Source organism: Kickxella alabastrina (genome assembly GCF_025024165.1).
Source record: "Kickxella alabastrina strain RSA 675 chromosome Unknown BX661scaffold_4, whole genome shotgun sequence".
Lineage (NCBI taxonomy): Eukaryota > Fungi > Kickxellomycota > Kickxellomycetes > Kickxellales > Kickxellaceae > Kickxella > Kickxella alabastrina.
Window position 1 is genome coordinate 124,573 of NW_026251475.1, and position 14,181 is coordinate 138,753.

General features: G+C 51.1%; 6 protein-coding genes across 6 annotated transcripts; 4 read left to right on the forward strand and 2 right to left on the reverse strand.

The window, feature by feature from the left end:
* Positions 1-1,745: 1,745 nt before the first annotated feature.
* BX661DRAFT_71865 (high mobility group box-domain-containing protein) lies at positions 1,746-3,638 on the forward strand. The gene has a single exon (XM_051539449.1). The coding sequence runs from the start codon at positions 2,073-2,075 to the stop codon at positions 3,570-3,572; it is 1,500 nt and encodes a 499-aa protein (XP_051393640.1). The 5' UTR covers positions 1,746-2,072; the 3' UTR covers positions 3,573-3,638.
* Positions 3,639-4,418: 780 nt separating this feature from the next.
* BX661DRAFT_177998 (solute carrier family 25 member 38) lies at positions 4,419-5,587 on the forward strand. The gene has a single exon (XM_051534787.1). The coding sequence runs from the start codon at positions 4,587-4,589 to the stop codon at positions 5,514-5,516; it is 930 nt and encodes a 309-aa protein (XP_051393641.1). The 5' UTR covers positions 4,419-4,586; the 3' UTR covers positions 5,517-5,587.
* BX661DRAFT_177999 (ribosomal protein S10 domain-containing protein) lies at positions 5,588-7,044 on the reverse strand. The gene is made up of 2 exons (XM_051534788.1): positions 6,705-7,044; positions 5,588-6,558 (listed from the first exon to the last, which is right to left on the reverse strand). Exons 1-2 carry the CDS (start codon positions 6,771-6,773, stop codon positions 5,710-5,712), a joined length of 918 nt encoding a protein of 305 aa, XP_051393642.1. The 5' UTR covers positions 6,774-7,044; the 3' UTR covers positions 5,588-5,709.
* Positions 7,045-7,158: 114 nt separating this feature from the next.
* Positions 7,159-10,579, forward strand: BX661DRAFT_169118 (CBF/Mak21 family-domain-containing protein; the record flags this gene model as incomplete). Its single annotated transcript, XM_051533494.1, has 2 exons — positions 7,159-7,200; positions 7,325-10,579. 2 exons carry the CDS (start codon positions 7,159-7,161, stop codon positions 10,577-10,579), a joined length of 3,297 nt encoding a protein of 1,098 aa, XP_051393643.1.
* A 419-nt stretch (positions 10,580-10,998) lies between these two features.
* BX661DRAFT_71918 (uncharacterized protein) lies at positions 10,999-12,725 on the forward strand. Its single transcript, XM_051539450.1, has one exon. The coding sequence runs from the start codon at positions 11,213-11,215 to the stop codon at positions 12,689-12,691; it is 1,479 nt and encodes a 492-aa protein (XP_051393644.1). The 5' UTR covers positions 10,999-11,212; the 3' UTR covers positions 12,692-12,725.
* Positions 12,726-12,759: 34 nt separating this feature from the next.
* BX661DRAFT_193115 (NADH:flavin oxidoreductase/NADH oxidase) lies at positions 12,760-14,010 on the reverse strand (the record flags this gene model as incomplete). The annotated part of the gene is made up of 2 exons (XM_051537757.1): positions 12,760-13,888; positions 13,916-14,010. The coding sequence occupies 2 exons, from the start codon at positions 14,008-14,010 to the stop codon at positions 12,760-12,762; spliced, it is 1,224 nt and encodes a 407-aa protein (XP_051393645.1).
* Positions 14,011-14,181: the final 171 nt, after the last annotated feature.

The following is a 14,181-nucleotide window of genomic DNA, read 5'->3' on the forward strand; positions in this document are numbered from 1 at the left end:
CGTCCAAGCTCGAGCTAGCGAGGCGAGTTCTGATGGGTGTAATTCAGTGACCCCAAATGGCGTACCTTTTTGCAAACCAACTTGCTTTTCATTTGCAAAGGCTATATAAACACTGACCTCCATCTCCTTATCATAAGATGTTTTTTATATTTTCATTTAATAGTTCCTTAATAATTCTTCGACGCACACGCTTTTTTATTCTGGCAGCTGTTATATTGCCTCTGCAAAGTTCATACTGCTACCTGTAACTTTTCTGTTCACACGGTTCACCCCCGCTATATTTATATATTGAACTATTACTGCCTCATATTTTATTATATTTTACCCCAGACCACCGGTGCACCTTACCACCTCGTTTATAAAAAACTGTCTGCGCTATTATTTATAACGCGCAATTAATTTTGGGCTCTGACAGTGCGGCTACAATTCTGTGACAATTTTTTAATACTTTTTTCTGTTCGGTTTTTACGCAGCAGGACCACGCCATTCGCAGTTAGTTTTATTCGACCTTTTTTAATATTTTTTTGCTCGTGTTTTTATTCTGAAAAAACCCCCGCCTTTTGCGGAACGATTTTCGCCTTGTTTAATTATTCGTTCGGTTTTTATTTATTGATTTGCAAAGGAGACGGCATTTCATCTGGATATCTGAATTTTTCAATTCTTTATTTTAGACTGCCAGAAAGAACTAACAGGTTTTTTATTTACATTTTTCTTCGAAATCACTTCTCGCGGCGCGTCCCGAGTACTCTATTTTCACTTCCTGCTCTTCCCGGCCTCTTGATTGGATCAGAACCACAAAGAAGCGCACACGCATCGAACAACCTGCTCTCAATCCCGTCGACTCGTCTCTTTTTACAAAGCGCGAGCTATACTGAAGCGGCATAAACAACCGGATTTACATTTTGGAAATAACCACCTGTCTGTGCGACTGACCTATCGACGACGAAAACCGGCTACAGACCAACCTCGCTCTGGCGCACTCTGCTTCCTACAAGACAACTGCTTCTTTTTGACAAAGCGAACTGTCAAGCGCAAACCTGATTCTGCCCCAGCATTTGTTTTGTTTTCATTCCTATCTGCCCAGTCAATCAGCCTTTACACGCTTCTTATTGCGTTTGAACTCAGCCTGATTCTGTGCTTCACCTACAAAGAAGTCATTGTACAAAAGAAAACAAAGCGGTCCACCACTGCCATTTTTAGAATTTGAGGGCCCCTGGACTGCCGACTAAACCGACCGCATTGGCTGCAACAAGTTTGAATTTGCCTGAACGCGTCGCCCCCTGTCTTTTAGCTTTAAAAAGTACACCCCTTTTGGTCTGCTGTCCTCTTCGAGCTCAACATCCCGTTTTATTTTCATTCCTCGCACCATTTTTGGCAGGTGTTTCTTTGTAGACCACGCTGTTTTTAGCGTTCTCATACCCGTTATTGGCTTGTGTTAGCACGCACATTTCCTTGTGAATTCTTTCTGGCAATTGCCTGCGTTGTCCACAACATTTTTCATTTTTTTTACTTCTTCAAAACCACCCACCGCTCAGCAAGGCGCATTTGGAACTTTGTCAGGACCTTCAGTTTATATAATACAAGGCGTCCGCCCTGCTCTTTTATTTTTCTCCACTTTTCATTATCGACCTTTTCCCCAAGAAATACTCTCATTTATATTTGCATTTTACTTTCATTCCATTTAAGTGCACTCGCTTTCCCTTTTATATCTCTCTCTCTCCACACGCATATACATCCTTTGCAGACATTTAAAATATTCTTAAATAGCCTCTGTATCTCTATCATCCTTTTCATCTCGCATCATTATACCTCATTTCTCATTTTAACAGCACTTTCTTTTTATATATACATCTTGGTATCATTTTTCTTTATAATCTTTTAACCTTCATTCCACATCTAACGGCACTTTTTTTATCTCTTTTTCACACATTACATTTCGCACTTCAATTATCACCTTTACGATCATCACGTCAAACACCACCGTATTTTCCTTTCCTTTCGATTCTTATTCTTCCACACCTTCAACTCTCTTCACAAGCCTATAACACCACCAATCAACCAATCAAGTCACAATGTCCAGCATCGCTAGCATCATCTCCTTCGGGTCGTCTGCCAACAAGAACACCAATGTCAACGCTGAGTCTGTATACTCCCGCGCCTTGTCAACCGCCAGCTTCACCTACTCCAATGGACAGTCGCTGATGCCGACGCCGACGCCCAGCGAAGGCTTGGAGCGCCTGCTGTCAGAGGAAGCCGAGACCGCCTACGCCGCTGTCGTCAGCTCTGGCCGGACCACCCCCGTCTCTGCTGTGCTCCCCTCCGCAGCCACAGCCGCCGCCGCCGCTGCCACTGCTGCGGCCGACGCCACCCGCCGTCGCAAAGTGCTGACCTCTCGTCCGCCCAACAGCTTCATCCTCTACCGCTCCGACAAGCTGCGCGAGCTGGTCAAGCTGCACCCGGAGCTGAAGCAAACGCAGATCAGCAAGATGTGCGCCGAGAACTGGAAGATCGAGTCCGAGGAGGTCAAGGACTGTTACCGCCGCAAGCAGCAGGAGGCTAAAACCATGTTCCTGACTGAGCAGGCCATGGAGGTCGAGCGGATCTCGGGCAGCAGCTCCGACAAGGGCATCATCAAGCGCATCCAGCCTACCAACACATTCATCCGCTACCGCACTGAGATGAAGAAGAAGCTGTCCGTGCAGTTTGCCTCCATGAACCAGAAAGACGTGTCCCGCGCATGCGGCCTCATGTGGCGCAGTGAGCCTGAGCACGTCAAAATGCGCTACCGCCAGTCATACAACAAGGAGAAGCGTGACTTTGAGCGCCTGTGCACGACGTCATCCCTAGAGCCCTCGATGGAGGCCCTGTCTGCGCTGGCCTCGGTCATTGAGTTCGCCAAGGCCTCGGCGCCCGCCACCGGAACCAGCACGTCTGCTGTCGACAAGAAGCGTCGCCTCAGCGACGGGAGCCACTCGGCTCCTGTTTCTCCCCCACTGATGATCTCTACCATTACGCCTCCCAAGGAGCACGAGTCCCAGGCACACAGCAAGCGCTACCGCAGCCTGCACGCAACCTCACACTCTATGTCATCGGTTTCACCTATGAACTCGCCGGGAGGATTTTCTCTGCCGTCGTGCGCCTCGCTGCTCAGCATTGCTGATAACTCGCCAAAGTTCGCCGATGCGCGCCCTAGCGCTCTGCCCTCACTGGGCACCCGCCGCTCGCCAACCTATGCCAGTCCCTCGCCCATGGAGCACATGCATGCCAGCCAGTTTCCGGTCCTCCACGGTGCGTTCGAGGCCCAGCAGCACCCGCAGGCTATCTCTTACCACAAGTTCGCCCAATATGCCGACCAGCAGACACACCGCGTGTACCCGGGACACTACTCAAATCACCGTCTGGCAGTGTCTGGCATAGAGTACACCGACCGCGACCAGCTCTACCAGCAGCAGCACCAGCAGCACCAGTACCATCATTATCAGCAGCAACCAATTTACACACCGTCTCAAGCCCAGCCCCATCACTACCATCGGTACCAGATGCCTGCTGCGGAGTACTCGGTCCACCAGTAACTAAAAACTACATGGTTAACGGGTCCCTCACGGGACACTAAAATTGTAAAGTTGCTCTTTTTTTATAGTCTAGCGCCTTTTTTTCACGCTCTGACTTTTTTTTAATTTTTCAATTTCGCTTTGTTTTCCCATTTAACCCACCTCATTGTCAATTACAACAACCGCATTGTTTGATCCGCTTAACTTTTTGATCAGGCTGAGTTCAATTGTTTTGTTTGTTCGTTCAATGTCAGATATTGGAATTGCAAATTTATTGTAATCAAAATGCATGGTTGTCTATTTGGAATTTTCGATTTATAAATTAATGTGTAGTTGTAATTGAAAAGACAAACAAAAATGTACTCACGGTCCCTGATTTTATTAAAAAAAGTCGCATTTTTGTTTCTGTGAAATGGAGTTGGGTGATGACCAACCAAAAAAAATAATGCTGTGCAAAAAAGATACGCCTTATAGGCAAGCAGCTGGAATTTGATGTGCTGGACAAAAAACGTCCGTACTTCGTCCAGATAAAATAGATCCATAGATCCATAGATCCATTTGCTCCTTTCACAAAGCCCTGTCCTATGTTAAACAACTAACGGCTATAACCGCCATGATATGTGGATAAATCAATCCGTGCGCTGCCTGCAAAGATGTGTAGCCGCAGCAGAAGGTGCCTCCTTGGCTTTGCACCCAGCTGCTGCTGCTGAGTCTCTGCCAAATGATTGCACTTAATTTCATAACTTTCGCGAAAGGTATTAAAGCACTACATTTTAACAAAATGTAAAGATGTGTGTAAACGCAATATCCGAAGTCACCCCGCGGGCTGGGAATTTGTTACGGTGTATTTTAATATTTTTTATTACCCCGCAGCATCAACAAAAAAAGATTAAAAAAATTGCCCACGGCATAATGAAACAGTAAATAGAAACCCAAATTGGTCCTCTTTCTCTTCTTTGCTTTTTCTTTCATCCACCCATCCATTTAACCCCTCTATTTTTGCCCTATAAATTATCACGACACTGAATAAAAAACATGAGCAACGACAAGAAGCATGGATCAATAGTACACTTGGGCGCCGGTGCATTATCAGGCGTAACCTCCTGCGTCCTCCTCCAGCCCTTCGATCTGCTCAAAACGCGCATCCAGCAGAGCCACACACACGCAGCAGCGACACATGGCAAAGGATCGGTACTCCGGGCAGCCAAAGCAGTTGTCGCCGGAGAGGGCATCCGCGGGCTCTGGCGAGGCACCATGCCGTCGCTCCTCCGGAATGCACCCGGAACCTCATTATACTTTTACTTTCTCAGTCACACAAAGTCACTTTGTCTATCGGCTGAGCGACGCATCTCTAAAGATCCGACAATCACCAAGCTCAGCGCCACAAGCAACATGATGGTAGGTGCATCATCGAGGGCGTTTGCCGGGTTTCTTTTGATGCCTGGCACGGTGCTCAAGGTAAAGTATGAGAGCAGTCTGTATAGGTACGCGGGAATTGGCGACGCGCTGAGGGGGATTTGGCGTGCGGGCGGTATGCGCGGGTTTTTTGTGGGCGCCGTACCCACTGCTATTCGCGATGCGCCATACGCGGGGCTGTACATGCTCTTGTATGAGTCCATCAAGCACAGGGAGCGGTCGGCAGCGGAGTCGCGGGGCGTTGCTTTGCCCGAAGCCACAGTGACCATGGTGGCCGGCGTGATGGCTGGGCTGGCCGCGTCATATATGACTCAGCCGTTTGATATGGTCAAGACCCGCATGCAGCTGCGCCCCCTCGAGTACACGTCTGTCGTGCAGTCGTTTGTAAAGATTTTCAAGGAGGAGTCGGTGATTGGGTTCTTCCGCGGCATCTCATTGCGCGTTCTGCGGAAGGGCGTCCAGGCGTCGCTGGTGTTTACGCTGTACGAGTGGGTGCTCAGGACCAATTCTCAGACCAAAGCGACGCCATCAGCCACGCTAAAGGCGTGAGGTAACCTCAAATACGGGTGACCTCGGATTTCTAAAACACAGCAATAGTTCAACTGAAAATAAACAAAAGACACATTTGTATATTTTTTGGTGATAAAGGGTGCTGCGACAGCAAAGAGAGCGAAAAAGTTAAATAAGAAGGGGGTGAACATTAATAGCGGAATTCTCGCCTTAACTCGTCGAAAAAGACGCTTCAAGACGTCGATTCGGGGGCAGTAGGGGCAGGAGCAGCGGCGTCAGCAGTATTTTCAGCGGCCTTCTTTGACTTTTTTGGAGGGCTGGGTGGCCTCGATCCCATGACAGCGTCGCGAGTAATCTCCTCAATGTTAGCCCTAGGGTTGACCTTGAGCTTGCCCGCAATGTCCATTGCCAGCTTCTCCACATCCGCTCTGCCGTAGACCGGCAGATCCTTATAGGTCGTCCACATGCGTCTGCGGCCGCGCTCGACCAGCTTCTCGACATATTTGGTGTTCGAAATGGCCCCCGCGTCGATCTGGCGCGTATCGCCCGTCTTAAGGGCATTTTCGATCTGCGCGCCAATATCCATCGGCTCGTGCTCGGTCATCCAGTATTTCATGCCCAGGCCGGCTGGCATATTCTTGTTAATGTACGCCAGCCACTTCTTGACAACCTCGGGATCGGCGTCGCGCACAACTAAAAGACGCTTGTGCGTGCGGCGCTCAAAGACCTCCATGGAGGACTTGTGCACAAAGGGCGACTTGAGCACTGTCCAGCGACGGATCACCCGTGGCAGGCACACTGTGCCTGTGCACGGAATGCCCATGTTGAAGGCCGCTTTGCGACAAAAGTCCATGTAAAAGTCCATGCGGTGCAGCTGGAACGACCGGAACGCTACACGGCAAATCTGCACGCCATGCGTGGGCGGAAGAATCGTAGGCTTAAGATACATCGGGTCAACCTCCTTTGTCGGTACCATTTTGGTCTTCTCGCGAACATCGATGCCCAGCACTTTGTCTAGGATCTTCGAGTATGTGGCTGCAGAGCGCAAAATAACTGCTGGTGCCGTTTTACTCAATGTTGCCTAATTGCTGACGAATGAAAGAAAATGTGCGCGTAAAAGAGATTGGTGCAGAGTCTTAATTAGCAAAAAAAAATATTGTTTGCTGCTCCGATTCCGTTCAATGGCGTTTGAGCTCGCTCGCTTTCTCCTTCCATTTGCGTGCTTACCTGGAAAGCTGGCCTGGCGCCGGACGTTCTGCGCAAAAGTGCGACACGAGTAGCTACTGACCGAAACATTATTTTCTGTAGCAATAATGCGGAATTGAAAATAAGAAAATGTACAAAAGATAAAGTTTGAATTTTCAAAAAAGAGAGCACAAAAACTTGAAAGCTTGTCAATTTTGAAATGGAGGGAAATTCACAATTCGAGATAAAAAGAAACCACTTTTACTGATCGCGCTCTGCAGAAAAGCCACTCCGATCGGGCCAAAAAATACTGGCTTGATCGCACACAAATAAATCAAGGGCTGTGATCATCGCTTACTTTTTTTTTGTTTTTTTGCTCAGGCATATTAAGAAAAAAAAGACTGCATTTCGCCTTCTTCTAAATTGCTGCCTTTGTTACCTTTAGTTTCTCCTTTCCTTATTTTTTATTCAAACCATTCTCAGAAACTATCACAAAATGGCAAAGAAGGGCTCTACACCACGCGGCAAACCCGCCAAGGTAAGAATAAAACTATTATCACAATAACAAACGCATTCGCGCCAACCTCAAGTGCCCCAGTCAAATTGTCTAATACAAAGTCATTTTCTGAATTTAATTTTCCATTGTGTATTTGTCTGTCTAGGCTGCACAAAAGAGTGCCGGCGGAGCAGAGGAAAAGGAACTTTGGGAGGAGATCCAGAAGCTGGGCGGCGACATGTCTGATCTCGCCATGCTCCAGGATGTGGACACCGGCGTTGCGGCAAAGTCTGCAAAGCCAGGAAAGGTCGATAAGACCTCGTTGCAGGGCGATCTGACAGAATTCGCAAAGTCTCTGGGTCTAGCCACCAGCATACCGACGTTCGTAGGCCTGCCCGAGAGCGAGCAAAAGCCACAGCAGAAGAAGCAGAAGCAGAAGACGGCAGAAAAGACCAAGGACACACAGAAGAGCAATCCCGAAGATGTGAAGACTCCGGCGAGCGAGCCCATCGAGGATGCCGGCGCCAAGGGCAATAAGAAGACCAAGTCGAAGAAGGCTAAATCGGACGACAAGCCTGCAGCAACAGAGCAGGCCAAAAAGGAGGAGGTCGTCTCTGAGATTCCCGGATTCAAGATCAAATCAGCAAAGGACGCGCTGCCGGTCTCGCGGGCCGGCCGGTTGGCTGTAGATCCCAACCCGCAGTGGTTCGAAATTAGCGTTGGCCCGCTGGAAATCGATTCCGAGGCGGCCAAGCCTGGAGAGGACGAGGTTCTGCAAAAGGCACAGTTTGCCGAGCAGCTCCTGGACGCTGAGAACGAGCTTTACACGAAGAGCGGCGCTAGCAAAAAATCACTGTCCACGTCCGACCGGTCGTTCGTGTCCAACATCCTGACTTCGGGAACACTGTCTGATCGTGTCGCTGCGCTGACACTGATTGTGCAGGAGAGTCCGGTTCACAACCTCAAGTCGCTGGCCCAGTTGATGAGCATGGTCCAGAAGAAGAACCGCCGCGAGGCACTGATGGCTGTTGGCAGTGTTAAGGATCTGATGTCGCTCAATTTGCTGCCGTCTGACCGCAAGCTCAAGTACTTTGCAGACCAGCCCCTGAACGCCCGGGGAATCACCAACGCGCACTGGATTATGTGGGCCTTCGAGGACAAGCTTAAGCGCAACTACTTTGATCTGATCCAGGTCATGGAGTCCATGTCGTACGACCCTGTGCTGCACACGCGTCAGAACATGGTTGTCTACTTTGAGGAGCTGCTGGAACAGAAGCCCGAGCAGGAGCAGAATTTGCTGCGCTTGCTGGTTAACAAGCTCGGCGATAAGGAGCGCCAGCTGGCCGCAAAGGCCTCCTTCCTGATCCTCAGGCTGCTCAACGCGCACCCCAACATGAAGTTTGTCGTCGTCAAGACCATCCAGGAGCTGCTGCTGACAAAATCTTCGACCAAGGAACGCGCCCAGTACTACACGATGATCACACTCAACCAGATTATCCTGTCGTCCAAGGACGTCCAGACAGCGAACCTTCTGCTCGAGGTGTACTTTGTGCTCTTCAAGAAATTGCTCAAGATTACAAAGGACATGGACGAGGCCGAGGCCGCCGAAAACGCGGTCGGCAGCGATGGCGAAAAGTCAAATGCACCCGCAACTGTTGGCAAGCCCAGCAGGAAGGGGCCTCCGCCAAAGGCGTACTTTGGCCAGAAGGCGCTCAAGAAGGCCAAGGAGGAAACTGAGAAGAAGCGCGCTGAGGAGGAGCGCGCAATGGACAACAAGCTGCTTGCGGCTATCCTGACCGGCCTCAACCGCGCCCTGCCCTTCTCCAAGATGGAGGACGAGATCATGGACCAGCATGTCGGTGTGATTTTCCAGATTGCGCATGCCGGCAACTTCAACACCGTTGTGCAGACGCTCGTGCTGCTGTACCAGATCGTGCGCGCGCGCCCCGGTATTGGCGACCGCTTCTACCGCACGCTCTACGACTCGCTGCTCGACCCGCGCCTCGACAGCACGTCCAAGAAGGCCATGTACCTCAACGTGCTCTTCCGCGCACTCAAGTCTGACAGCAACATGTCCCGCGTCATGGCCTTCATCAAGCGCATCATGCAGGTGTGCCTGTACAACCAGGCCGAGTTTGCGTCAGGCGCCCTGTTCCTGGTATCCCAGATCCTCAGCCTCAACCCGCAGATCTACACGATGCTGACCCAGCCCGAGGACAACGACGGCGATGAGAAGATCGTCGACGCGGATTCCGAAGATGAGGACGGAAAGAAGAGCGCCACCGAGCCCGCCACTATGTCTGGCAGCCGCTACGACCCTCTGAAGCGCGACCCACGGTTTGCTGATGCCGAGTCTAGCTGCCTGTGGGAGACCGTCATGCTGATCAACCACTTCCACCCATCGATCACCCACTCACTCAAGCAGATCTTCGACGGCGAGCAGGTGCCAGCCATCAGCAACTTGCACAACCACTCGCTGGCGCATTTCCTCGACCGATTCGTCTTCCGCAAGCCCAAGTCCGAGGGCGGCGCCAATGTCGACGACGAAGATGGCAATGACACCCTGGGTACGGCGCCTGCCATCAAGGCGTCGGCTCTGCGCGGCCAGTCGATTATGCAGCCGTTCATCCATCAGGACGGCCCCGACACAGAGCTGGGCCCCAACAGGACTCGCATCGCTGCTGGCAACTACCTCATTGCGTCCAAGCGCACCAGTGGCCATGTCGGCGGCCTGGACTTCACCTCGGACAAGATCGCCAACCTGCAAAAGTCGGAAATTTCGCCCGATGAGATGTTCTTCCACCAGTTCTTCACCACAAAGAAGGAGCGCATGGGCAAGCGTGTCAAGAAGGTCAAGAAGGATGCCGAGGATGAGGAGGAGTCTGGATTTGCTGATGACGGCACCGGCTTTGCCAGCGCTGTCAAGGGCAGCGCTGGCGATGACCTGGATGAGGACGAGGTCTGGGAAGCTATGACGGCGTCGATGCCCAAGGCCAAGGGCGACAACGAGGAGGATGACAACGATGGCGAGGATGACCAGGACGAGGATCTCTTGGCTGCACTGCAGGAGGATGACAGCGATAATGAAGATGGTATTAGTCAGGACGACGACGAGGAGGATGCTGAGGACGACGACGAAGATATGGATAACGACGACGAGGATGTCGATGAGGACGATGAGGATGGCTTTCCCAACTTTGACGACGAGATCAGCGATGACGAGGATGATGAGGAGGACGAGGATGAGTCTGATGAAGACGTCAGCGTCAAGGCTGGCATTAAGCGCAAGGACAAGGAGGACGACGAGGCCAAGGAGGCCTCCTCGGCGCCATCCAAGCGCAAGAAGCACGTGAAACTGCCGCTCTTCGGTTCGTTCGAGGACTATGCGCACATGATTGACAACGACGAGGGCTTGGAATAAGCTTTCTGTTTTATTTACTTTTTCTTTCATTTTCAAAATTTTTCCACTTTATTTCTTTTTCGTATTTTTTTTATTATTTTTGGTTGGCAATTTAGGACATGCAGAAACGCAAGCTCGCAAAGACGCCTATTAGTCTGGGTCTTAAAATAAAGACCTTGAATTCTACAGCAACGGTAGAAGCAGCGGCACAGGTAACCACTCCACTGCGGTCGTTTTTTGGAGCCCAACATTGAACATTTGGACGCTTTACATTTGTATTTTCCATGGTCCTTTATTTCTAAAAAAAACTGCCGGCAGTCTGTGCCAGAAGCAACTTGCGTCGCAAACACCGAACCTTCCACCAAATTAATATACTACCCCTCATAGCCAGAAGCAACACCCGGTACTCAGTCCAGCACCGGGCCTTTTACAGTTCCACCAAACGACAGCCAGAAGGATAGCAGAACCGCTTTACCAGCTGCTTCGAGCGGTCTTGCACTTCAAAAGAAAGAGCCACTGCGGCCGTCAGTATTTGGGGATATCGATGGCAACAGCAGTGGCGATGCTAGCGGGAACGAGGGCGGCGGCGGCGAGCATAGGTTCAATTGTGAGCTGCTAGAGGCTAAAGAAGCGGCGAACAAAAAGAAACGTAATATGACCACGTTCCTGGAGGAGCTCAAGCGAGGCCAGGAGCAGAGACAGAAGAAGCAGGCTCGCCGGACGAGATCAGGCGGGCCCCTAGGACACCCCGCCGAGCATAAAGGCAGCAGCACTACCGGCGGCACCTCCAAACCCAGCACAATAACCGAGGATGCGACCACAAGCAGCCATCCCGGCAGCTTAGATGATGGCGCAACCACCAACTTATTCATTGGCAACGTGCACCCAGACATCGATGAACACGGCTTGTGTGTGGCCTTTGGCAAGTACGGGCCCATCGGCAGCGTCAAGATAATGTGGCCGCGCACGGCCGAGGAACACAGCAGGAACCGCAACACAGGCTTTGTCAGCTTTATGAATCGCGATAGCGCCGCAAGGGCTATCTCCAATATGGACGGCAGCGATCTCGGCGGCTATGATTTGCGCGTATGCTGGGGCAAGCGAGTGCCCATTCCGTCAGAGCCCATATTTGTGCTTGACGAGTCTAATCCCACCAGGAATCCGTCGACAGGGTACCCATTCAACGCTGTGGTGCCCAGGCAGAAGCATGTGCAGTATGCCAAGATGAGCATGCTCATTGCTGAGGACGACGAGCAAAGCGATATACCCGAGGTTATTGTCGAGAAGCCACTAGACCACCGGATTGTTCGTCTGATCCACTGGACCATCGATCATGTGGTCGAGTTTGGTCCAGAATTCGAATACCTGCTGATACTCCAGACAAATGACGACCCGCGGTTCCAGTTCCTCGTGGACCATAGTTCCCCCGAACACGTGTATTACCGCTGGCGAATGTACTCGCTGCTCAACGGCGACACGAAAAGCAAGTGGAACGAGGACATGTTTTTCATGTACGATGAAGGGCCGATCTGGATACCGCCCAGTTCAAAGCATAAGGTGCGCGACATTGGCGATGACAACGAAGGCGATGGTAGTGAGGAAGAAAAAAGCGAAGGTGGGCCAGATTCGGGAGTGTCATCGAGCGAGGCGGAGGAGGAAGCCGAGCGTGACCAGGATATGGGCTCTCGGGATACACTGGGCCGACGGGCACGCGAGCGACTGGAGCGGAGAGTGCACCGGGTGAGCGGGACTGAGCGCGGTGCAATCGCTGATGCCATGGTTTTTGCCATAGACCATGCATATGCGGCCGAAGATGTCGTCGATGTCATATGTCGGTCTCTGCTGTCTTCCGACAGTTCTCCAGTGCAAAAACTATGCAAGCTGTTTTTGGTGTCTGACATCCTTCACAACTGCTCGGCGCCAGTTGCCAATGCCTGGCGACTCAGGCAGGCGTTTGAGGTGCGGCTGACACAGCTGTTTGACGACCTGAGTACAGTTTATATGGCGATTGACGCGCGGCTGAGAGCTGAGAATTTCCGCAAGCAAGTGCTTGGTGTGCTAGCTGTGTGGGAGGCATGGATGATGTTTCCCGAGGAGACTGTGCGCGCGTTGGCAGTCGCGTTTATTAGATAAAGAGAAGATAGTGTATTTGTTGTCTGTGGTTTATCGATATGCAAATACTAAATATATACATATATATATTAAGTAAACGAATAGTTGGTCTTGTTGCGTCCTCTCTCATACTGGTGCGGGTACTGGGCAAACACGTTCAGTTTGACGGCAGCATCGAGCACGAAACTCGGCTGGCGCAGAAGCGTCCGTGCCAAAAACACCAGATCAGCTTTGCTTTCCTCCAGAATATTGTTTGCTTGCACAGGATCGGTGATCAGCCCAACGGCACTAGTGAAGATTCCAGGGACCTCATTTTTGATGGAAGTGGAAAACCGCACCTGGTATCCAGGACCCAGCGGGATCTTCTGCTTGGGGCTGCTCCCACTTGAAGAGCAATCAATGAGATCTACACCAACATCGCTCAATATTTTGGCCAGCTCAATACTCTCTTCCTCAGTCCACCCACCCGTGGGGATCTCCTCGCTCTGTTGCACCCAGTCAGTCACCGAAATGCGCACAAACAGGGGCTTCTCTTGCGGCCATATCTCACGGATCGCCTGTACAATTTCGACAATAAAGCGGATGCGATTTTTAAACGAACCGCCGTAATCGTCCGTGCGCTTGTTCGAGATTGGCGACAGGAACTCGTGCACAAGGTACCCATGGGCAGAGTGAATCTCGATGACATCAAATCCGGCCTTGTCAGCACGCACAGCGGCATCGACAAAATTCTGTTGGACTCGACGAATATCCTCAAGGCTCATCTCCTGTGGTGTCCACGAGTCCTCATCGAAGGGTACAGGGGAAGGGCCGAAGACTCGTTGCGGCCAGCCGCCGGCAGCTTCGTCAGCATACCGACCGTACTCTTGGATGTGCCAGACGGGCCTGCTGCTGCCCTTGCGTCCCGAATGAGCAAGCTGAATGCCAATGGCCGACTTGTTTAAGTGAGCAAAATTGACCACCTGGCGAAGCTTCTCAATGTGCTCGTCTTTCCAGATGCCAAGGCAGTTTGACGTGATGCGGCCCTCGGGGGACACTCCGGTGGCCTCAACGATGATCAAGCCCAGTCCATACAGCGCATATTGGCCGTAGTGCACCATATGAAAGTCTGTGGCAAACCCATCCTGCGACGAGTACATGCACATGGGGCTGACCACTGTGCGGTTCTTCAGTGTCAGCTCGCGAATCTTTAAGGGCTGGAAGAGCTTGGGCAATGGGCTGGGATTGCCGGCCTGCGTAGAATACCCTTGACTGACATCGGACGCTGTGGGCGTAATCGCGGAACCTGGGCCGAGGCCGCGCTGCTCCTGGTAAAAGTCGTGTGGTTCTTCGGTTGTCATTTGCTGGAAGAGAAGGAAAAACAATAATAATGTAGAGCAGAGTAAAGCAGATGGAATATGAGAAAAGGAGTTGAAGAAAGTGGAAGATCTTGGGGAAATGCCTAAACGTTTATATATCTCGCTCAGTGTTCGATAAATTATATAATAATGGCGCAAAACAAGTCACTTGTA